General features: G+C 34.9%; 4 protein-coding genes across 5 annotated transcripts; all 4 read left to right on the top strand.

Annotated features, from left to right (window-relative positions):
* The first annotated feature begins 4,884 nt into the window (after positions 1-4,884).
* LOC108738445 lies at positions 4,885-6,752 on the top strand. The gene is made up of 2 exons (XM_018471863.1): positions 4,885-5,102; positions 6,119-6,752. Exons 1-2 carry the CDS (start codon positions 5,082-5,084, stop codon positions 6,686-6,688), a joined length of 591 nt encoding a protein of 196 aa, XP_018327365.1. The 5' UTR covers positions 4,885-5,081; the 3' UTR covers positions 6,689-6,752.
* Positions 6,753-9,220: 2,468 nt separating this feature from the next.
* LOC108738433 lies at positions 9,221-11,839 on the top strand. 2 transcript variants are annotated; one of them, XM_025977639.1, is made up of 3 exons: positions 9,222-9,383; positions 11,240-11,323; positions 11,420-11,839. In XM_025977639.1, the coding sequence occupies exons 1-3, from the start codon at positions 9,366-9,368 to the stop codon at positions 11,717-11,719; spliced, it is 402 nt and encodes a 133-aa protein (XP_025833424.1). In that variant the 5' UTR covers positions 9,222-9,365; the 3' UTR covers positions 11,720-11,839. The 2 variants fall into 2 exon arrangements, with proteins under 2 accessions (XP_025833423.1, XP_025833424.1); XM_025977638.1 differs by having other exon boundaries at positions 9,221-9,383; positions 11,240-11,839.
* A 3,172-nt stretch (positions 11,840-15,011) lies between these two features.
* Positions 15,012-17,560, top strand: LOC108738417 (sporozoite surface protein 2-like). The gene is made up of 2 exons (XM_018471823.2): positions 15,012-15,169; positions 15,909-17,560. The coding sequence occupies exons 1-2, from the start codon at positions 15,149-15,151 to the stop codon at positions 17,184-17,186; spliced, it is 1,299 nt and encodes a 432-aa protein (XP_018327325.1). The 5' UTR covers positions 15,012-15,148; the 3' UTR covers positions 17,187-17,560.
* A 3,228-nt stretch (positions 17,561-20,788) lies between these two features.
* On the top strand, positions 20,789-23,838 carry LOC108738406 (translation initiation factor IF-2-like). Its single transcript, XM_025977615.1, has 3 exons — positions 20,789-20,896; positions 22,585-23,005; positions 23,168-23,838. Exons 1-3 carry the CDS (start codon positions 20,885-20,887, stop codon positions 23,587-23,589), a joined length of 855 nt encoding a protein of 284 aa, XP_025833400.1. The 5' UTR covers positions 20,789-20,884; the 3' UTR covers positions 23,590-23,838.
* Positions 23,839-25,479: the final 1,641 nt, after the last annotated feature.

The raw sequence follows: 25,479 nt of genomic DNA on the forward strand, positions 1-25,479 counted from the left end.
AGTTTGACCGGCGCAAAGTAGAAAAGAACAGCACTAGGCCAGAAAAGAAAGGAGACAACTCTCGGCCACACTCTTAACCGGTGAGGAGCGTATAATCCGTACAGTACTGCACGGAAAAATTGACCATTTTATCCACTACAATTGCATTGCTCAAATGTGCTGTTATTGGTACCTTTTACTACTGAAAATATCAACGAGATGTTTATTTATATTTGAAGAAATATTAAAGGCTTTAACGCTTGTTTTCGATTCGCACTACTATTCGTGATTAAACAAAACTTTTGGCAGGTACTGTATGAAAAAGTATGTTTAATGAACAAGAGTCGAGAGTATAATGAACGTTTTTCTCCCTACCTACGATTTTGCCAGCGGGTATCCAAGACATTGGAAGGGGCACATCGCTACAGAAAGTAAATGAAATATAATAAGTTAAAATTTTCGATGAGTATCAGATAATGGTATGGATTTCAAAGAATTTTAAATAAGGAACATTAGGAACCCAAATTGGCATCAAAATATTGGAAATGGAAGGAAGGAGAAAGAAAACCACAACGTTCCACATGGATAATTTTTGAAAGTGTGTTCATTGATTAAGACTAATGTCTGAACTGTTAGTCCCCCCGCCTGACGATAACGTACGCAAAAAAAAAATTATTGACTTCATTTCCACTTCAGATAATTTTAGAAATTACTAAAATACAATATCTAACGCAAATGAAGTAATTGCAATGTCAAGATTGATTTTCATATTAAGTTCTCTATAGGAAAGTTTGGATATAATCACTCCGTTCAAAATGACACCGCTTATTATGACTGAATCTCAAGGAATCATGTCCGGCTATAGTGATCCAAATGATTAATAATAACATTTTCGCTCATTTTTCTGACCCTTCTTATGTATATTAATATTACAATTCATCGTTTTTTTTTCTGTTAATAAATATATACAAATTGTAGTTTTTCTCTCTATTAAACTAAATAACTAACCGAAATAGAAAGTTGTTTAGTTTCTAAGACTATGCTTTGTAGGACTCTAGCGGATTCTACTGTAATTACTGAATTTTAAAGAAAACAGTAATTAACATAAATGATTTTTAATTATTTTGTCGTTGGTGTTGAACAAGAAGTCCTTTTTTTGCTAAATGTATCTATATTTATATTAAAAAGCCAGGGTCCTCCACCAGAACGTCGTACAAATATTCAAAAATAGGATCGGGGTAGTTTTCAAAAGTTCTAAGGTTTGTCGATTTAACTTGATTGTCGTTCCAAGAATTTTAAACTCTGTATTACGCGCGACTGATTTTATTATTGATTGATGTAACGATCCAAGCGAGAAACAATCATTCTTATTTTGAAAAGGTCAAAGGCGAAAGTTAGTTTTTTTACAATTTTTGTAGGAAATGGTTATCAGAATTGGCATAAACGAACTAATGCATATATATCAGTAAAATACAAGTTTACAATAATGAAAACAAGCGAGCATCTGCCCTAGGTCATGACAGTTGGCGAGCAGAGTCCATCGTGTACTAGTGCACAAATAGTTACTAATTAAATAACCCGGTGCCCCCGAGAGGACTGTAACTTGATTCCTGACTACAACCTGCAAATCACATGCTTACAGTGCTTCGTTTGCATGGCTCGCTAATATTAACTATACAAATTCAATTTGAACGAAGTTAAACTCTCCAGGGCTTTCAGAAAACGTTAATTAGAGACAAGGGTACCCTGTTTTATCCACGATAACACAATAGGGGTCAGGGGGCTCATATATCGTCAAATGAAACGCATTAGTGAAATGTCCCTTTTCTTATTAGTAATAATCAGCGTTAGCATTTTTTTTTTTTTTTATTCTCTAATTTGTTACTGAAATTTCCTTGTATTTCACCGGGGATTACTATGGCGAAAAGAATGTCTAAATTCGTAACATGATTACTATGTATTTATTTAAACAATGTTTTCGATTACGTAGATAAGTACTTAAATAATATCGCCGTGCCGTATTGTCATCACAGCGGCGGCCGCCGAGGCCAGAGGTACTAGTTCCGATCCTGCGCTCCAACTCGAGCCATGTGCTACGAGGTCTGTTCAAAAAGTATCGCGAATTTTGTGTTTTTTTCAAAAATTATTAATTTATTCATGAATATCTGTTTAATCCCCACCAGATATTATACATTTGTGCCAACGTTTTTTCCAATTCTCGAAGCACTTCAAAAAATCATTTTTTGTGATCTTGTTCAGTTCCTCTTTCGATGCCGTCTTTATCTCTTCAATCGTAGAGTACCGTCTCCCTTACATGGGCCTCTTCAGTTTCGGGAACAAGAAAAAGTCAAAGAGACCAGATCTGGGGAATACGGTGGCTGCCGCATTGTTAGTGTGTTATTTTTGGCCAAAAATTCACGCACAAGCAACGATGTATGAGCATAAGGGGCGTTATCATGGTGTAAATGTCAATTTTTGTTCTTCCACAAATCCGGGCGTTTCTGGCGGATTGTTTCGCCAAATTCTGCATAACTTGCAGGTAATATTCCTTATTGACCCTTCTACCCTGTGGCAAGAACTCATGATACACCACGCCCCTGCAATTGAAAGAAACTGTAAGCAAAACCTTCACATTCGACTTAAATTGGTGCGCTTTTTTCGGTCTTTGCGTGTGCAGAAGCTTCCATTGGGATGATTGAGCTTTGGTTTCCACGTCATAACCATAAATCCATGATTCATCACCAGTTATGACCCTCTGGAGCAAATTTGGGTCGTCACGGACAGAGTCTAACAGCCCCTTAGCGATGTTAATGCGATGCTGTTTTTGGTCGAAATTGAGCAAATTTGATCCATTTATTGGAATAGGCAAAAATAGAAAACGAGCCAAAACTTCCTACATCGAAGGACCTTTGAAGAAGTTCAAAACTCCTACTAGCAGCTCGAACCGACGACGGCGTGCAGACAGGACAGCATCAGTTCACCCACTGATCGCGAAAGCTTTTACCAATTTGTCACCACGTAATATTGTCGTAGTTTTTTCTAATTTCACATAAGGGTTTTAGTCATCTAATTCAGCAGAATCAAAATGAAGTAACTTCTTTTAGTGCCTATTTATTATTATTGGTTCATTTCAAAAAAACGTATTAAAAAAGTTTCATAAAAGTTTTACTATATTCTTCTTTTTTTAACACATATGGTAATGTTACTAATTCAGTTAGAATGTTAGGCCTTTTTGGATTATTTATTTTTGTGTGGCACATTACCATAATACGAGTGGGTCGATTCTTTTCTATCTCACCATCAACATTTTCATAGACTAATGCCCTTTTCTAGTCTAATGGAGCATTTCCTCTGGGGCCGAAACACAGGAAAACAAGTAGCTGTACAAGAAGTTAATGGTTTGGACAAAATGACTGTCCATTAGGTCTAATGATACGATGATACCGAGATAAAAAAGAAATATGTAGCGTATTAAGTATTCCACGACCTTTAATGCAAATTAAATGCTTTGAATAATGTAAAATTGTAAAACAAATCAGTCAAACCAAGCACGAAACATAACTGCAAAAGTTTATCCAATGAAGCTGTTAAGTATTAAAAATAAAAAAAAATACAACGTGTCATTATACAACACGCTACTGAAGTGAAACTTCTTCAAACACACAAACATGCCGGGATAGGGGTTAAGGAATTGGTTTAATGGTATTATTTGTACACTATGCTTAGCACGGGTGCAATGCTGATAGTAAATATACTATAGAATGTCTTTATGTACAACAATCAAAGATTTTTTGTTATTAGACAATATAAACCGGCCGGTACCGCCGCAACCGCTATGTCCCTGCATTTTAAGTCTGTCATATCTTCGAAAATATTCATTTAAATTACTTGCTGTAAAGGGCCATGTTGATCTATATTAAATGCACAATGTATTTAAAAGTACTTAATTGGAAAAGGATCCTGCTGTATTACTTAAAATCGCTTCGTAAATAAGCCATTATTTCTCGTAAAAAGTAAAGGACAAAAACTGGTTGTTGTAGTTTATCCCTAAGAGATAGACATATACCATCCCGGACTTTTTTGTAGATCTCTACAATACTGTAGTATATTATTTTGATCTATCTCGTAGGGTTCAGCCACCGTTTGTAATGTAAGCGAAAAACAAACCTCTAAAATTATCAGTGTTTCTCTACTATATTATGCATGTATTATACATATAAACCTTCCTATTGAATTAGTCTATCTATTTAAAAAAATGCATTAAAATCCATTGCGTAGTTTTAAAGATCTAAGCATGAATAGGGACAGACAGCGGGAGAAATGCGTTGCATGATTTCGTTACATAGCAACTCGCATAAAACGAAATTACCCTACCGTGTGTAAAGAAGTTTCACTTCAAAAAGTTTCACCATTTTAAGATTGCGAGCTTCTTCGCGGTTAAAAAAAATGAAGTAACTAGAATTTTTCATTTGAGACTCTTATTTTATTTCATTATGAATGTTTAATAGTTTCGCCAAATGAAATTTCGTCGATGTGTTTCGTACAATTAGTTACTATTTTTTGTGCAAAATTAACTTTAGTAAAATAGTACGAGTCCAGAAAGAAGAATGAAATGTGAAAATGCATACAATAATCCCATTCCAATGCAAAATTAATTACAATTAAAGCGAGAAAAGTACAAATTAACAACTGCCAGTCGCAACCTTAAATAATAGCATTTCAAAACCTATTATTTGAGCTTTAACGGTTTCATTAATTTGTTCATCGATAATTTTTAATGAAACTTTGTTGATTATAAAGCATATAATATGTTTGCTGGTGTACTTGTTACACTGTTACAATGATGAGTTATAGATATAATAACTATTTAAAAATTGAAGTATGTAAACGTGGTGTGACTATAATTAGGAGAATTTACTGCAATTATCCGACAATCAGTAATTAATTAGTGGTGGCAAGCTATTGTTAAAAGGAATAATTAACATCGTCTCATTAATTCCTTAAAATAGAATTCGTTCATTTAGTGCAGTTTTAGTTAACATTTGACTTCTTTGAGAGGACGCACTATAAACATTACTTATCTACGACATCTTAAGAAAACTATGACGTTGACTTTTAACAAGGTGAGTTTTTTTAATAAATTATCTTTTTTATGGTTTTTTAATTGTCCAGAGGGTTCTACAGTTTCGGATTGATTTTATAAAACGAATATTTTACCATAAATGTAATTCCTATTGTTATTAGAGCATCTTTAATCTGTACATCGAAGACGCAATCAACATTATGAAAGACAGTACAACTGTAAGGGATAGATACACAGGGACCAAAGATTAGTATGCTTAGATTTGCAGATGATATAGCAGCATTAGCATCTAGCAAGGAGGAATTAGAGATAGTTTTAAATAAAATGGAAGCGGTATTTACAAAACAGTATTGTATGAAAATAAATAAAAGTAAAACTAAAATACTGGTATGCAAGGGAAGAAAAAGTAGGGAAAGAGCGAATGCAGATATAGGAGACGAAAGAACTGGCTGATTTTAGATATCTAGGAAGTCAGATAAGTCAGGACGGAAGGAGTAGTAGAGATTTAAAGCAGAGGATAGCGCAGGGTCGTGTCACCTTCAATAAAAAGAAGTCATTTCTATGCTCGCAAACGGTTAATTTAGAAATTTTAAAAAGGTTGTTAAAGGTGGGCGCGGCGGATAAGAAAAGATTAGAAGCGTTCGAAATGTGGTGTCGGCAAATGATGAGGATACCGTAGATAGAGAAGGTTAGAAATGAAGAGGTATTAGAAAGAATAGGAGAACGGAGGACTCTATGGAAGTCAATAAGAAATAGGCGAGATAGATTGGTAGAACACCTTCTCAGACATGAAGGTCTAGTCAGAGACATATTAGAGGCAGAAACAGGAGTTAAGAGGAGTAGAGATAGACCTAGATTAGATTACTATTCGAAAATAGTTAAGGTTGTGGATTGTTCTAGTTTTAGGGAAATGCGAAGATTAGCTCAGGATAGGAAAGAGTAGGATGAAGGGAGAAGTACAGGATTTAGTCTTAAGAATATTTGTTACTTAACAAAACAAAAAATTCCTGTACAGTGTGGTACTACTATTGCGACTTCATTTCTTGATTCTTTCAGATTCTGTTAGTATGGGCACTACTACTCCAGTACTATTCGGCAAATCCTAGTCCACTATCAGGTGATATGATAAACAGAAAGTCGAAGCCTTCGTCCTTGTATAACGAAAGGGAAAGCGGCGCGACATACGCTCCCATAGGGGAAAATAGGGAACATCAAGACACGATGCAAATAATACGAAATCTACACAAAGAATCAAAATCGGGAAATTACAATAACATGCAACAGCCGATGGAAATGAATCCGAACGTAAAAGAAATTAACATGATAGAAAAGAACCGTTTGATAGACATGCCAGTTGGCAGGTCTGATTCCGAGGATAAACAAAGGGTTTCTAGAAAAACGTATCGTGAACATGACGACGACCCAACATCCAGGTATTACCAGGTAGAGACACCGATCGGTACTGGCAGTTTGATACTTGATCTACATCTAAAAATGGAACCTCCAGCACCAAGTGATTGCTGCTGCGAGAACAATGCAGGGATGCAAAACAAAGAGAACTGTTGGAAAGTTGATGGCAGATGGCAATGTTTAGTAACGACACCAGTTGAGGATTGCGTTGATTAATTATTATTTTTAACAAAATCATTATTTGTAACATTAGGTATTCACCTTGCTGTTAAACGTATTAACTTATATAGATACATACATTGTGAAATAAATATTTTAATTACCTACGATAGTTTTTAAAGTCATACTCTTTCTAGCGCGTTAAGACTGGGATTTTAGGAGGCAACGGAAATTGCGCGCGCATAGCTAACGGAAATTCAACAGAAGAAGTTTAACTGCGAGTTTCTAGTTTGCGAGCGGAATGATTTGAATACAGTAGGGGTAGCACTTCATGGTAATATTAATTATATAAGCAATCGAAAATATTGCTTAAATAAATATACATAATTATTATTATTTACGAGTATGCACGGATTACCAAGGAAGACCTTCGTGTGAAAGATGTCATCATCATAAGGTCGTCAGTCTTAAGACTGGTTGGACACGCACCTCCACTCTTTCCTATCCTGAGGTAATCTTCGCACTTCTCTAAAACTAGAACATCCTGCATCCTTAACTATTTGTGAACAGTAATCTAATCTGGGTCTACCTCTATCCCTCTTAACTTCCGTCTCTGCCTCAAATATGTCTCTAACTAGACCTTCATGCCTGACAAGGTGTCCTACCAACATAACTCTCGCCTATTTCTTATTGACTTCCATAGAGTCCTCTGTTCTCCTATTCTTTCTAATACCTCTTCATTTCCAACCTTCTCTTTCTACGGTATCCTCATCATTCGCCTGTAACACCACATTTTGAACGCTTCTAACCGTTTTTTGTTTCCATGTTTCGCACCCGTACAGCGCCGTGCTCCAAACATACAGTTTTAACAACCTTTTTCGAATTTCTAAATTAATCGTTGGCCAGCATAGAAGTGACTTCTTTTTATTGGAGGCAACTTGACCCTGCCCTATCCTCTGCTTTATAGCCCTACTGCTCCTTCCGTCCTGACTTATCTGACATCCTAGATACCTAAACTCGGCCACTTCTAATTTTTCGTTTCCTATTTTTATATTCGCTCTTTCCCTACTTTTTCTTCCCTTGCATACGAATATTATTGTTTTATTTTTATTTATTTTCTACTTTCATGTTTCACTTCCGGTTATACTGAAAGTAGGCATTAATATTGTTATTTAAAATGGAACACCCTGCATCATATTATATCACTGAAATTCTCTGTTGATTTAAAGGGAAGTTTAACAAGAACCTATCTAAAAAAATCTACCCTTTAGGAAATAAACTACCTATCTGCAATTTTTTTTTAGAAAAAAATTTTCAAAAACAATTTTGTACAGTCAATAATAACGCACCTTATTTAACTAAATTTTTATTGTGTCAACCATGCTGGTGTAATGTAATAATTGTTCGAAAATTCTACAGGGTGTCCAAAAAACTAATCTGAATTTTGAGAATATTAGAAAACAAACTTTCTTATTTTAAATGGAATACTGTATATTCGAATGTGGGTTTTTTAAATAATTTACAGGAATACGATAAATACCATATTCGTTCATATTGAGTGTTGCTGTGAAAATTTATCTCGAGTCTTTGACCATCGCAGCGGCTAAATTTTCCGAAGAAAATTAATAGCAATTTGAATTAAAGAGACAATTTGTAATGGAAAATCCACATTTGAATGTTAAGTAACATTCTTCTCCTTGCTGGAGCGTACGTAATCCTAAAATGTAGCATCGTTCTACAGATGGCGTTTACTGCGCCATTTGTAGTATTTTCTAAAAGGCACTATTAAGACAGCAGGTAAAAGTTGGTCTGTGTTCTGACGGAGCTACCTGCGACGCGCTGATGTACAACCAAAATTACACCAAAATTCCCATTTTTAATTTTTAAAAACGAAACATGTATATTTCTTTATCAATTGGGAATTATCCTTGAACCATATTTGAATTTATTATATGAAGTTTTTTAAGGGGCGGCATTTAGGGGCGCTTGGGGCTTCGTTCTTGCAGGGGCCTCGCGTATTCGTGCAATAATCCAAATATAAAAATATTGGGTACGAATAGTACTAATGTTTGTTTGAATTTCTTACAATTAGCTTTAAAAAAAGCTGGAGGCATCATTTGATTCTTTTGACATTAATGTACTTTAGTTTACCATGTTTAATAATTTGTTATCTTTGCGTTTGTTTATTAATTTCCAATAAACAGTTTCAAAACTATACATTAATTGATTAACAACTTTGCATTTTTCAAGTATCATCATTAAAACTAATTCCACAAAGACAAGGGCCTCGAAAAGATCTACACGCCCGGAGTCTCGCAATGACTTTATAGGTCTGCCTCGCCTCTGTTTGTGTTTCATTGAAAATAATTTAATAAAATTACAAAGTATGATATTCACATGCAGTTTGTTGGTTTTTCTTGTACATTTCTTAAACGTCCAATTAACAAATGTCCTGCTAAATTTGATTAATCGACCGTAAAACGAATTGGGTAAACATTCATTTAATAGGTAAGCAGTTTTCATTGGGAAAATCAATATAAATTTTTGTATAATTGAACTTTCCGTTAATTAAGAAAGTAATTAACAGTTGTAACCATTGTTAAGAAAAATAATAGGATCTAAAGGTCGAAATAAGTATTAAACAAATTAATAATTAGTATTATTTGGCGCACACCATTTCTACAGTGAATATAGCTGCACCTGTAGAAACTACTATTACATAGGTTACCCTGTCATGGATTCAAATATGAAGGTGAGTTCTGATTTTAATATTTACTTTGGTGTAAACCCAAGCATTGAATACCGATTTTTATATTAAAATAAAAGTGCACAATAAATTTAATATAAAAAAGGAATAGCGCCATTTGTGTGAAATTCTTTAGGCTAAGGAAATCTAATCTTAATATAGAGTAACAATAAACTTCATTTCATTGATGTATATAGATAATTGTATCTTCTTGAAACGAATTGTTGTCGTCAAAATTTTAATAAAAATTTTTGAGATACACGCGTGAAGGCAATGAAACTGATTTCTAACTGATAAATGAAAAGTAACGTATACATGATAATCGTTTTCAGGGAATTCTTTCGACTTGTATACTTACACACTATATAAATTATTTTACATAATTACGTGTTTAGTAGCAATGAAAAACGATTGACATAACATAGGTTATTATACGTAGTAAATAATTTTGTTTTCATCGCAGAATTTTTAATTTTATTTTTCAATTTGTATTTTTACTTCACCTTTAAGGTAATAATCTACTCGAACGTTCGAAAATTAATTCTATTATCACAAACATGGATTTTGAAATTTATCATTTATTATTTAGATTATGTTACGTTTTTGGTTTGTTGTGATCATCAAGAAGTATTAAAATTTTGTTTTGGTGAACACTTTTAAAGATTCTAATAAACTAGAAATTTTATTTGGTTCCTCTGATAATAAATGATGAAAATCATACAAAATCCCAGATTAATTAACATGGCATTTATTTGCAAAAATCATTATGCATTTTTTTGCATGTACATATATTCTCAGACCAGTTCAAAACTCGCAGTTTTCATTTGCTTTGACTTCTTGCAAAAAATTTTATTTAAGTTAGTTAAAGTGGTTAGTACTACAGTAATTTGACATTTTAATAATCAGACATGTAATACAAATATTACTATTTTATGTTCAAAAAGTCCATTTCTGTATTTATTTTGAATTGTAGTTTTCACAGAGCAGTTGTGAACTATAAATATGACAAGGGTGCAATCACATTCGTTAATTAGATTTGTTTTCTGTACATGTCACACCCCCTTTGTGAGAAATTGTCCATTTCGTGAACAAGATCTAGATAGTTCAATAATATTTTGTTTCAATAATATTTTATTTTACTAACTGGGCGTTTATTTGTCTAGTTCATAAAATGAATACCGTATTTTCCCAATTATTGGCAGTATCCACCAAAAACTCGGGGTAACTACAATCTTTCCGTGACTATATTACAGCTTCTCGACACAGAAATCATCCAGTTCTCGTACTGTATATTTTGTATCTGTCCATTTAATGTAACAAAATTGAAAAATAAATTACACGATTGGTAAAGACTTTCGTGGCTAGCAGGTGAACTGATATTAATGAGAATGTTCATTCTTAATTTTTCTACCATAAATTACCTCATATTAATGCAGAAACATTTTTGCTGTTCTCGCCAGGAATAGAACCCGGGATCTTTGGCTTATGCACCAATGCTCTAACCGTCAAGAATCATTAATTTAAGGTAATTCATAGTGGAAAAATTAAGAGTGCGAACTTTCACATTAATTATTATTATTAACCACTTGGAAATTTAAAGTGTTTCATGTGGTGTTCTGATACGGGTCTAATCTAACCTAACCTAACTTAACCTTTTTGCCAGCACGTGTAGCGAGCTTCTTCAAACGTCTTCCCATATTCGATGCTGGATGTGGAAGCTCGCTACTCGTGCTGGCGAAACGTTCGAAAGTGACTCCAACATATGACGAGTTTAGACTCAAATATAAAAGCACAAGATTAGATCAAATTGTACGTTATTGTTTTTTGATAAGAGCACTTATCAAACAAGTTTTCTGTTTCAGTTAGTCTACATGTGGCTTGGCGTAATGACGTTGGTTGTAATGACCGTTGGAGTACCGTTAAACGGTGGAGAGGAGATACGAGAGGTTGATAATAATTCTTTACTTATTGGTGTAGTTGAAGGAGATTACGGTGGCTCTGAAAATACTGACAGTAAACCTTCTCGGATTCAATTGTTTCAGTTAGGAAAGCCCAATGAGGAACAATCCGCTCTAAAGACTTTCTTAGGTCGCAAGGATTCGTATCCGGACAATGAAAAAAGTGATAGGGAAAAGGACAGTGCCAACCTCAAAAGGTCCGTCGAGAAGGGAAACAGCAAGAAGAAAGACGGCATGGCCCTAGAACTGACCATGTACGGTGAGAAACCGAAGGACCCCAGGTCCCAGATAGTCGCAGACTCTGAAAGAAGATGTTGGAAAGTTGCAGACGGATGGCGTTGCTTAGTGACCTTCGATGAAGACAAGGATACTAGGAACTGGTGATGATAATACATAACTAATAAACAATAATAATATTATTATTATAATATTAATGTATGTTACTATTGCTCATTCTTGTTTGTACTTAATTCAAAATATTCACTAATTATATATTTATGTTCCTGCTGTTGCAATTTTTAGCACTCCCTTAAATGAACTAATTATATTATTTCAAATATAATGAACTCTGGTTCTAATGAATAAGAAATTAAGCAAACAATCGGATATTTATGTGTAAAAAGGAATCTAATTTTGTTGGTTGTTGTATAATAATTTATTTTTAACCATCAATTTCGGTCATCATGAAGCTTAAAAAAATCAACAAAAGTTAGATTTGATGTTGAAATAGTGACTTAAGTTCGTTTTTTTAGCCTGATGATAACTGAAATTAACGGTGTAAACGTCGCACTGTAATGAATAAAAGTTCACTCCCGAACTATTGTTGCTTTATTGACGAAATTAGAGTCTTGAAAAATATAAATCGGATATTTGATATGGGGATCCGTCAAATGGGAGGAGCCTATAAACATGGCGACGATTAGGGAACATTTATCGTAGTTCCTATAGAGTACCGTGCAATTTCCAAGTTTTTAAATTACGATAAAATGATAAGTATTGACACAACATGTGATTGGGCTGACAAAAAGCCTCGGAAACGAAATTTCGTTGAAGGTGAGCGTGTTTTTAATGCCAATCACATTATAAAATTCGGAAACAACAAATCCGGAAGCTAGCCATCAAATTCTGTCAAGTTTACTGCTTACTTTTTACAAACTTCGGATTTAAAAAGTGATTCACGTTATATAATTGGTGAGGTGATTCTGGGTGATTTAAGCAATATCATATCAATGACTTGCACGTGCAAAGCCGATTTAAGAGAACGTTGCAAACACATTATTGTGTTGCAGCAGGTAGGTTCTTAACCTCAAAATACTTATATCGTATCATTAGAATTGTGTTAAATCAATTACACAGGAATAAATAATTTCTCACTTTATACTTTATATTAAGGTTATGGCTGATGGTAAATACTTGCTGAAATATAATCATGTGCATTAAAATGACGTGAACAAATTTTTATTCCGGAATTCACTTCTTTGATACCTACTGCTTTCGTCCAAGCTTCTATTAGTTTACTTTTTTCTCTAATTTTCCAAATATATTTTTTACATATATAAAACGGTTAGTTTTTATTGGAAAGTAGTTAATGTAGGTGAAGAGTGAAGATCTATGTCTGAAGTGCTATTGCAGCTTTTCACTGAACATATTAACTTTTTATTTGATTTTACTTTAGAAGAAAATTTCGTCGACTCCTTCATCAAAAAAATTTTTACTTTTTTAACGTGTTTTATTATTTTAATAAACAATTTTCCAATTTGTGTGCACAGTTCCTATGTAAATTTTTCCCTCATTCGAGTTATAAATTTTGCTACCAGATGTTGTATGCCCATTTGACGGATCCCAATAGTTAACAGTTTAAATTTTATTGTTATCTTCTCAATCAATCAATTACTTATATTATCAATTCAACAAATCACTGTACCAAACGTAACAGATTCTACTTGTTGTAAACAGAAGCTTTTGGCATTAACTTGATATAACAAACAAATTTTGTTGTCGTTCTCTCTTAAATCAATCAATTACATCTATCATCAATTCAAATAATCTAATTTAGACCTATTAATTCCTGTTTTTGCTTCTAATATATCTTTAACTAACCCTTCATGCCTGGAGAAGGTGTCCTACGAACAATCAATTCAACGAATTACTGTAGCAAATCTAATAGTACCCGCTTATACAGAAGAGAACATTTCGAGGGCACGCTGATATAGCAAACAAATTGAATAGTTTCAATCAAATATTAATATCATCAATTCAACAAACCATTACACTAAGTGTAATAATATCCGCTTGTAGTGAACAAAAACTTTAGATGGTATACTTCGTTTACCTTCAGTTTGACTGGCGCAAAGTAGAAACAGCACTAGGCCAGAAAAGGAAGGAGACAACTCTCGGTCGAATTGTTAACCGGTGAGGAGCGTATAATCCGTACAGTACTGCACGGAAAAATTTACCATTTTATGCACTACAATTTCATTGCTCAAATGTGCTGTTATTAGTACCATTTACTACTGAAAATATCAACGAGATGTTTATTTATATTTGAAGACATATTAAAGGCTTTAACGCTTGTTTTCGACTCGCACTAATATTCGTGATTGAACAAAACTTTTGGCAAGTACTATATGAAAACGTATGTTTAATGAACAAGAGTCGAGAGTATAATGAGCTTTTTTCTCCCTACCTACGATTTTGCCAGCGCGAATCCAAGACATTGGAAGGGGCACATCGCTAGAGAAAGTAAATGATGTATAATCTATTATACCCCCATTTCACCTTTGTAGGGGCGGTATTTCGAAAACTCATTTTATACCTTTGTGTAAGTATTTCCTGACTCAACGGTTTGAGGTGCGCCTTGATCGATACACACCAGTGTTTGAAAACGCCTTTAGGGGTTGAATTTTAAAAAACCCTGTCTCAATGCTCGCCTATGTTGTGCAAAATGTCAAATGTATATCCAGGGGTTCCAGTGCGACATTTTCCAATTACAGTGGAATTAATTTATTATGACCTTGCTTATAGCGATCATTTTGCTATAGTGACGTTAAATCTAAGTCTCTTGAATTTAAAGAATACTTTAGTATAAAATTCATGTGGCTTTGGCGACTTCGGATGTAACGCCGAGTTCGGGTGTAGCGACTGTTTCTTAATGAATCGTCTGTTACAAATTTTGTGAAAACTATACATACGTATCTGTATCTCTTTACGGTTGCCTGTAACGACTTCCGGATATAACGGCGAAATTATAGCGGTCCCTTCGTCGTCGTTATACCAGGAATCCACTGTATATTCGATCAACCGTTTGAATCGTTTACGTTTTCGTATAAAAACCTTATATCGATTATTTTTTCGTTAAATAGTATGTTTGCAGCAGTATGTTTATTAATACCTAATAAAACAGTTTAAATTGTTTCTTCAATTTTTCACCATAAAAGTTTTATACGAATGTAATTGGCGAAAGACACCTTCTATCTGACTTTAATTTAGTTCGTTTGGAAATGCTATAAAAACGTTGCTGTTAAATCTAATGTAGCAATGATTGTTTCGTATTGTTCTAAATAAAACAAGTTAGTGCTTCAATGGTTTATGGTGTTTTATTATGACCTATTGGAAAGTAATAAAAGGTATCCTATATTGCATACATATAAACCAATTACTTTTATTATTGACACAGGTTGCCATAATTCGTTATAAACAAAGGGACTATTTTAAAGATTTATTCTGGCCCGTATGCAGTCACTAGTTGCAAAAAGTGCATGTTGCAAACAAGTACATACTAACTTAAAATCAGTAGAAGATTGAACTACGAAGATGGTCACGAGTGTAGCAAAGGTAATTTTTCAAAGCCTTGTAAAACAACTTCATCCATGCATAAAGAAGTACAGGTCTTTTATTTATTTGTTGGTTTATCCGGAATAATCTGTGAATCTACAAGTTGGATTATTTAAACTAGAATTTTGAAAACGAAATTTGAACGAAGGTTGTGTAAGAAGATGTGTAAAAGAAGTTGTCGAAAATTCAGATCGCGCCGGGAATCGAACCCGGGACCCAAGCATAATAGTTAGAGCATTTGTGTCTAGAGTCAAAGGTCCCAGGTTCGATCCCCGGCGAACGTTTGACAGCAGCAACAATTTTTCCTCATTAATTTGAGGTGATTTGTAGTAGATAAAATTTTAATGAATTTTCGCATTAATATTGGTATGTTTTTTTAAATTACATTCGGCCAAATTGATAAAATAATTCACGAAAATTACTAAAATTTTTAAAACGAAATTTGAACGAAGGTTGTGTAAGAAGATGTGTGAAAGAAGTTGTCGAAAATTCAGATCGCGCCGGGAATCGAACCCGGGACCCATGCATAATAGTTAGAGCATTTGTGTCTAAAGTCAAAGGTCCCAGGTTCGATCCCCGGCGAAAGTTTGACAGCAGCAACAATTTTTCTTTATCAATTTGAGGTGATTTGTAGTAGATAAAATTTTAATGAATTTTCACATTAATATTGGTATGTGTTTTTAAATTACATTCGACCAAATTAATAAAATAATTCACGAAAATTACTAAAATCTTTTAGATTTGGAGCTATACACTATTGGCAAATTGTGTGCTGTGTGCAGCATTTGAAAACATACGACCTATGCGAAAGACCATCACAGATTACAGACCGCATAACAAACGGGGCTCTAATGTGGGTACCATCAGTAACGACGATATGGATCAGTCTCCACCCTTCAACAATCGGAATAAGGCCCAAAATTACGACCCTTGTAAAGACGCTTTTGGTAGTGGTAGTGTATCTGGAAATCCCTACGCACCGGACAATCCAAGTAGAAATGGGAATGTTGGTGTTCCTCCAGAAGATTCTCAAGATGTTTCCGATACTCCTCAAAATCCAAATGTAGATGAAGATGCCGACTTTCCCCCACAACTTCCGAATGTTCCTGAAAACCCAAGTAGAAACGCGAATAATGGCATTCCTCCAGGATGTATTCAGAAAGATACATATCCCGATATTCCTCAGAATACCGATGAAAATTCGAACGGTCGCATTCCCAATATTCCTGAAGAAAATCCAAATACTTATAAGGACCCAAGTGGAAGTACGAACAATGGCAATCCAAACAATTTCAATGACACAAGTGGAAACGATAACGGTCCGGGAAAACGCCCTGAAAATAATCCTGTAAACCCACCCGAAATTAAGCACGGTGACATTCCTCCGGAGTGTCTAAAATATATTAACAGAGATTCCAATGGCCAAAAAGCACCAAAATATGAAGAAGATGTCAACAACGATTGTCCTCTTGGATATCACAGACCTAATGAATCCATTAGGCCTGCCATGGTTGAAGTACCAGACGGTTATATGGTCATGCAACACCATCGTCATTCTCCTCACAGGAATAACAATAGACACAAATCTTCCGAGGAATCGCATACCGAATCGGTATCTGCCCAATCAACACCACCCCGGGGATCATTGGTCCATCAACCACCTCAACGGCCATTCACGCTACAACCTCCTTACCAACCTGTGCAATATCATCATCAGCAAACGCTCGGGCAATCATCGTCACCACCACAGCCCGAAATGCAATCTGCGGAAGTATCTGAGGAGGAAGAATATTCACCACGTTTTCTTCAAAGAATTCTGCAACAGTCCCGGAAAAGGGCGCAATTCGTTAACAGGAGACTTAGCAACGAACACGGGCCTAAAAAACGTTCCTTCCCTTCTAACACCAATAATCGAAAGGTCATCTTTCAACGTGACGAATATACCGAAGAAGGACGACCTCAATCGCACAAATGGTCAGAAAGCATTTCATTTGAAGAACTTCTTATTACCAATTAAATTGATTCTGGCGTATTTATCAATCGATGTAATATAATGTTGTGTTATAATCCGAGTACTAGCAGTAACAAATACCGTTTTAATTGTTTTTAGTGTAACGATTAAAAGAACGGTAATAATGTACATATTACCCATTAATGACTTGAATCTTCCTCTAAGTAGTTGTCTGCTCAAAGTTTCAAGTAGAAGTAGTTTCAAGAAGTCTAAACAACAACTTCCTATCCCGATCTGTCATTCTATATTATTATTATTATTATTATTACTGTTAATTATGAAAGGGTAATATCTACAATCGTTTTCTAACAAATTACAGTTAAATAACGTAAACGTATGTAAAGTATTAGGTACTAAATGTATTTAAAAAACAAGAGCAACATGCGTTTTTCTTTTCAATTTTGAGAAAAGTGTATGATCGTCTATAGCGGATGTATCCAATACGTTAATATAACCAACTAGAGGCAATCTCAATGTTTCCCAATGAATGTGCAAATTTAAATGACGATACAGGTAACTGGGTGACGGATTTAACATTACCTAAAGATTATTCACCGAAATTAAATGATTAAAAATTTATAATTACGAGAAAAAAAACAAAATTTATTTGAATCATTTTCCAAACAAGCTCGATCCAAACTGTTATAACAAGCGAAAACGTGAGTGAAGACTGACTAGACTTTTTTAATTTTCAAAAAGGATTTGAATATAAGTAAATCTGTATTTTATTATTGTTTATCCGCAATTAACCCTTGGTTAAGTGTGTGGACCTTTCACGATTAGGATTTCTAAACCGCAGTATCTACTTTATGAAATCTTAAATAGTTTTGCGATTTGGCCAGACCTCTTCCTTATTCTAACTATACAAAATTTAGATATAAACAAAACGAAAAATGATTCGAAAACCGTAGTCGTACCCGTACTCCAGAGAAACCACCTATTAATAACTAATCCTTTTTGAATTGCCGATTTAACCCCACACTAGTACAGTGACAACTGACTGGTTGTTTTATCAGGGCTCTACCACTTTTCCACCCTACGTTGTCTGACATTGTACGTATTGAAACTTATGGTACTAATCAGGGCCGCCGTAAGCGGGGGCGTGCAGAGCGTGCACCGCAAACGGGCGGCGGCAAATCAAGCGACTCGTTACGTGCTTAATTTAAATCATTGTCATAATACCCACCCCACCTTAAGTATAAGAAATATTTCATAGTTTGGACAAAAATCCGACCGAATGACGTTAATACAGTCATTTATTGGCATCCGTTAAAACTAGGGTACAATATCAAACGTCGTCTGTCATTCTATGAAAACCAGGACTGGCGAAGTTAGGGGAATCCCTTTTGAACTTCTTTTTCAATTGGTAGGTTAGGTACCTGTACGCATTCGAACAGTGCTATGGTAGATAAATAGTAACGATGGCACATTAAATTGCAATTATTTTGTTAATAGTTCTTTTGGGGTGGGGTTGGGCTAAATTATTGATATTTAAACTTGTCTAGTGTGATTATAATTGAATCATCCGTCATTATAAAACTGAAGTGCAAAGGAATCGTAATTATGGTAAATTAAACGAAATTGATGCTCTGAGCAAAATGATGCAGAGCCCAACAATGAATACTTAAATCTGCATAAATTTGTCAAATAAGTTGATTAATAAGTTGACAGAATATCACACGGCTGAACACTTTGAAACGGTGTTAGCAGAAGCTTCCAAAGTGGCTCACGAACTCATCGTAGAAACAGATTTTCCAGTAATAAATACAATTCGTCCAAGAAAAAAATCGACACAACTTCACTATGAACACAGTGATGAAGTTTTAGTAGACCCAAAAATCAAATATTTTTATTTTAGAATGTTAGATCAGACAATAATTTCTTTAAAGGATAGTTTCGACGAGTAAAAAACATTTACCGACGTATTTGGCTTTTTTAGCAATAACTTATTTAATTATTCCAATGATGAGTTAATGAAACATTGTAAAGATATAAATCTGAAACTTAAAGCTGATTCAACTAGTGAATAAGGAATTGACGATATTGATTTATTTAATGAAATCATTGCATTAAAGTTGCATTTTGCAGAAAAGCAGTCTAATGATCCACAAACCCTATTACAATATCTTTTTATCAATAACAATTCGGAACAGAGCAATAGCGCTAAGAATATTACTTACACTGCCGATTTCAGTGAAAGATCCTTTTCAAAATTAAAAATTATCAAAAACTATTTAACATCAACAAAGCTCCAGTAAAGACTAAGTTGCTTAGCTATATTTTCAATTGAACATGAAATTTTAGACAGTTTGGATACAAGAAAGTTGATAGAAGATTTCGCAAATGTAAAGGCAAGAAGAGTTAAATTTTTGTAGATAAATATTTAAGTAGATAGTTTTACACATCAGTAAACAAAAATAATAAGTACTTAATTATTTAAAATAAAAGTTTTATCTTCGATTATCTACGTTGTTTTTCTTTTTCCCCACCATAATTAGAAAACATCAATTATCCTTTTTTTGACAAGACTCAGAGTAAGTAGTCGTAGGGCGGCATAATCGGTATTGCACGCGGGCGACGAAACAGCTAGCGGCGGGCCTGGTACTAATCTACATATAAGTATTATTTATTGACTTTACCGCACATTTTTCTTCAATATCAATATAAGCAAACTTATTACATATACATATAATGGAGATACTAATAGACATGTTACTTTTTTGATATCTTTCGAGGAACTATAAAAATATTAAAGCTATAGGATCAAGCATTAACAGTTTCTTTGGTAAAATTTATAGGTATCTCTGTAGATGTATGGGTATATAACGTTTGTGTACTTCCTTGGATTTCAATTTGTAAAGATCAAAGCGAAGCAAAAGTGAGTTTGATGGATTTAATAACCAACAAGTAGGTACTAGAGTTCATAGATGTGAATTTTTACGTTTATATTGGAGCGGTTTTCGTTTTGGCTATACGTAAAGCAATGCAATAAAAACTGAACAAAATAAACGAATAATCATCGTTAATCATTTTTAATAGACGATTAAAATAAAGTGAAAGATTAAAGAAAGAGGGAAAAAACGGAGAACACGACGACATTGAGACAATAGAATCGAGACACACGCACACGCACACGCACACGCACACGCACACGCACGAAAAAGATCGTTAAAGGTTAGAAATGATGAAGGGGAAGGAGAAAAGATGGAATTAAGAAGGGTAGAGAATTATCAATAAATAACATTGCGTATTTCTTACTCCCAATAAAGTATTTCGAAATTATAAGTCATAGATGATGTTTTCCAGCTTTACCTACATCAACAAAATTGCAATAATTATTTTATTACCAGCTCATACTCGATTGATTCGATTTTTATTGGCATGTCTTGTTTTAATAGTCTCATATACGAACAAAAAAAGGTGTTATTAAACTAGTAATTAAAATTTAATTTTTAATTAAACGTGTTTTTTCTCTATCAAATCTCATTGTTTGATCGAAAATTTCTAATGATAATGGATGTACGTTATGTAAAAGAATATTAAGCAATCCATTAAACAATCGATACAAAACGTATACAATATTTCTCTATAAATTCGATTGAAACATCTAATTTCCAGCAGTTTGCTCATGAAAGTTAACAAACTTAACGAATGAAATTAGCTTTAGTTTTTAAATAATTTTCGCTTTCAGTGAACTTTACAAAATGAGTAAAACGGTAAGTGAAATACTCATTACAATTATTGTGATTACTTAAAAAAATATCTATTTAAGCTTATAATAGGATCTTATGGATCTTATATAATTTAAAAATTGTATAAAGAGCAAGAATACAGGAGTAAATATTAGGAGGAAGGGAAGGTAGAGGCATATTAGAATTAGAAGCGGGAGTTACAAGGGGTTGAGACCGTTTTACATTAGATTACTGTTCACAAATACACAGGCATGTGACATATTCTAATTTTAGGGAAAAAGAAAGAATATTAAAACGTACGATTCAGTTTGTAGATAGCTACAATTGCTTATAAGATTATGCATTTTAAAAATTGTCAAAGCCATCCCAGTTCAACCGGGGGCCAACATCAGTGATTAAGTTTCCGACGAAAAAAACAAGTGTTCACAACCTGAAGCGAGGCAACTGTCGTACCAGTAGCGTAGAATTATCGTGGAGCAAAATTATCGTACTTTTCAAAATAAATCACTATAATTAATAAATTACTCGTACGAATCGTGATATCAATATTTCTGCGTATGCTTCGTAACTTGTTTGTACTATATTTTTTACATTTGAGACAGACCTGAACTACCCCCACCCTTTAAATTAAAAATCAATAATAGATAGAAAAATACTTAAATATAACAAGATATAGGGGGTGGAGGTATGTTAGTGGGGTGTTTTTGACCTTAGGCTATGGTTAGTGACTACATGACTACAATCACAAAATTGTGGATGGGAAGACCATCGACCCATCTGGTGACCAACACGAAGGGATGTTACCTGCCGAGGAAAAACCTACATACTAGCATGATAACGTTCTTTTGTTGCAGGCACGTTCTTCTAAATTTAACACTGCGTATAACAAAAATGTTTATAGCNATCATCATCATCATCTTAAGGTCATCAGTCCTAAGACTGGTTGGACACGTACCTCCACTCTTTCCTATCCTGAGCTAAACTTCGCATTTCCCTAAAACTAGAACAACCCATATCCTTAACTATTTGCGAAGAGTAATCTAATCTAGGTCTACCTCTACCCCATGTAAATTTAACACTGCGAATAACAAAAATGTTTACAGCGCTGTGAGCAAAAAGAAAAAAAATATTCGCCCATAATAAAAAAATCTTCGTGATATTGTCTGAGAGGGTAAGAATAAAATAAATTTTGAATGCATGAAAATTATCGTACAATCTGCGTACGATAATAATGTGATATTATACATCGTACGTAGACATAGAATTATCGTATGTGTACGATAATTATCGTACGGTTCCGAACACTGCTGCTGCGCGCTTCATGTGGCCGCTGCGCGCTTCGAGTGGCCGCTGCGCACTTCAAATGGCGACAGTGAGCATTAAGTGGCGAGAGCATAATTCAAGAGGCGAGAACACGACCACTTGCTATCGTCTCTAAAAGCGGGCACATACCGCGGTAACGGTGTAAATACGGCTACGGCAGTGATATTGTAGCGATATGGCGAGTGGTCGAGTGTGCAAACGGCCTTACTATTGAATGATACACAACAAGTACCTACTACATATGCGAAATTTGTGCTGTTTATTTTATTCTCTCTACAGAAAACCATTCTCCTGCAATGTCAATAGCAATTATAACACTACTTATGTTTTTTAAATTGTTAAGTATATTTGAATGATGAAATGAATTGTTGAATTTACTTTTATTACAGATTCGTACGCTGTTCCAAATGATCCTGTTCCTCACTGTTGCGGTAATTGTTATAAGCGCTAGGGTTACTAATAAGGTGAGCGGTTCTAGTATCGGTTCTGATGAATCGAAAGGTAGTGATATGTTGTCATCGGGAGGGTCGAGTGATGGGGCATTGTTGGACAGCGCACCAATGACGGATTCTGGATCAATGTCGGGTAGTGAATCAGGATCAAAATTCGGGAGTGGATCACGGTTCAGCGGCCGTATAAAAAGTGACGAATCGATAAACGATGCCACTACAACAAAAGGGAACAAGAGATGTGAAATACTTAGCCAGATATGTGAATGTTTGTGTCATGGTGGGCAAGGGCATCCCGGTGGGGGACCCCCTATCTGTCCCGGTGGGAAACCCGGTGGGGGACCCCCTATCTGTCCCGGTGGTATGATAGGCATGTCTTGTTTTAATAGTCTCATATACGAACAAAAAAAGGTGTTATTAAACTAGTAATTAAAATTTAATTTTTAATTAAACGTGTTTTTTCTCTATCAAATCNAACCCGGTGGGGGACCCCCTATCTGTCCCGGTGGTATGTGTCCCGGTGGGAAACCCGGTGGGGGACCCCCTATCTGTCCCGGTGGTATGTGTCCCGGTGAGAAACCCGGCGGTAAACCCGGTGGGGAACCCGGTGGTAAACCCGGTGGGGAACCCGGTGGTAAACCCGGTGGGGAACCCGGAGGAGAACCCGGTGGTAAACCCGGTGGGGAACCCGGCGGGAAACCCAGTGGAGAACCCGATGGGGAACCCGGTGGGGAACCTGGTGAGAGTCAAGGTGGGGAACCTGGTGCGAGTCAAGCTGAGGACTCCGATGAGAGCTCCAGTGGGAGCTCCGATGGGAGTAACGGTACTCGTCCCGCTTGGGCTCCCAGGGAGGGTCCCACCAGGCCTCCTAAATGCCCTCCATGTCCCCGTTGTCCTAATGTTTGCCGCAAATTAAAAACAAAACAAAAACAAGTACATATATAATATTATATACATATTTATTGCATGTTTCCTTCATTTTCGCACAATTACTAGCATAATGGCACTTATTTTAATATTACCAAAGAGCAGATTGATTTATATAAAAACACGTTTATGTCTGCTAATTAAATATATTTGCGAAAGTTGTTTCTTAATAATCGTGACAAATAATGCAGTAGATTTATATAGGTATTATAAGTACCTACGTATGTATTTTTTTGTTAAAAATAAATGCATGATTAATATTGGGAACGTAATTTTTTTATAACTAGAGCTAAACTACTCTTTTTACTTTGTCCAACAATTGGAATACGAAACACCGCAAGCACCATTTATATTTCGAAGCGGAAATATTTTTCATAACACCTTTTGCAGTAGTCGAAGTTTTCTTTCCTTAAATACATATTTTATTAGATTAATTAAATAATTATAGTCAAAACAAATCATGGCGGCTTCCGTATTTAAACCCAAAGCAAATGATTAAAACGGTAATGATTATAAAGTTTGATGCAAAATAACAATCAAAGCTTTATAAATTGTATTGAACAGTTTTATTTGATCCCCTGAAGTTATATACGTAGTCAAAATGAAAGGGAAATTTCATATAGCCGTGTGTACCCGGATCAAGGTAAGCGGGTAGAAAATCCTAGTGTAGTACATAGTAAATGAAATTAGTACGTTCTGTGGTTGAGAGATAAAAGTTTCACGATTGACCCAATTATCGAATAAATTCTTAGCACGGATGATTTTACACTTTATGCGGACGGTTTAGCGCGGGTGCGAAACGTCGATTATTACAGGCGTTTGATAAGAAATAAGCGAGAAATGTAGGTAGGACATCTTCTCAGGCACGAAGGGCTAGTTAGAGATATATTAGAAGCAGAAACAGGAGTTAACAGGAGTAGGGGTAGACCTAGATTAGATTAATGTTCGCAAATAGTTAAGGATGTGCGACGTTACAGTTTTAGGGAAAGGGGAAGATTAGCTTAGGATAGGAAAGAGTGGAGGTGCGTGTCCAGACCAGACTTATGATGATACTCTATATTACATTAAGTTAGGTTAGTTACAACACCTGGATTCTGATCAATACTAACCAAACAATATTAAAATAGCAAAATTAATTCAGCACTAGTGTTTATGATTGATCTAATTACATTCTTATCAAATTTGTATAGGCAACAATTTTTGTTTTTACAATCATAACGTAACAAGCTAAGAAGTTATGTAAGTTACAGTTTAATATAACTAGCAACAGTTCATAAAGTTTCATATTAATTTAAGAATGATTTCTAGAAACTCACCCCGATCATAAATAAGAACAGGTGCAAAATCATCATCAAAGCGCTAACTGTATAAAACAAATAAAAAACAAGACACGTGGTAATAAAAAAGAACGAATAAGATTTTTTTTATAATGTTGCAAAGTTCAAACGTTTTTAAGATATACACGCCGTGTTTTTCGCGAGCTGTTTTACAGATACGTTTACCGAGATGAAATGCAGCGCGTGCCGCGAAGTAGCTTAGCCAACTGCGAAGCGATCGCGGATGCCACGGCGACTAGATTCAGAAATGTGTTCTGATGACAGTATGGACCGATGTATTTTATACCGGCGCTATGGCTGTAACAAGTCGCGTTTTCGTGGGTGGAGCGGCGCTTACACATTCATACATCGAAGAAGGAAATGAGAAAACGACAATGTAGTCGAGAAAAACCCTGATAAAGACTTGCGACAAGTGTAAACGAAACGCAGTTAAAGAAAAAACTAAACGCAAGAAAGACAAACCTAATTCGAGTTGGGGAATTTTTTTTTATTGTAGATACTTTACAGAAAAGGAGTAGTAAAAAAAAGTTCGGGAAGATAGATACGAAAATACGCCAATATATATATCTTC

The sequence above is a fragment of the Agrilus planipennis genome, unplaced genomic scaffold (genome assembly GCF_000699045.2).
Source record: "Agrilus planipennis isolate EAB-ADULT unplaced genomic scaffold, Apla_2.0 scaffold25, whole genome shotgun sequence".
NCBI classification, from domain to species: domain Eukaryota; kingdom Metazoa; phylum Arthropoda; class Insecta; order Coleoptera; family Buprestidae; genus Agrilus; species Agrilus planipennis.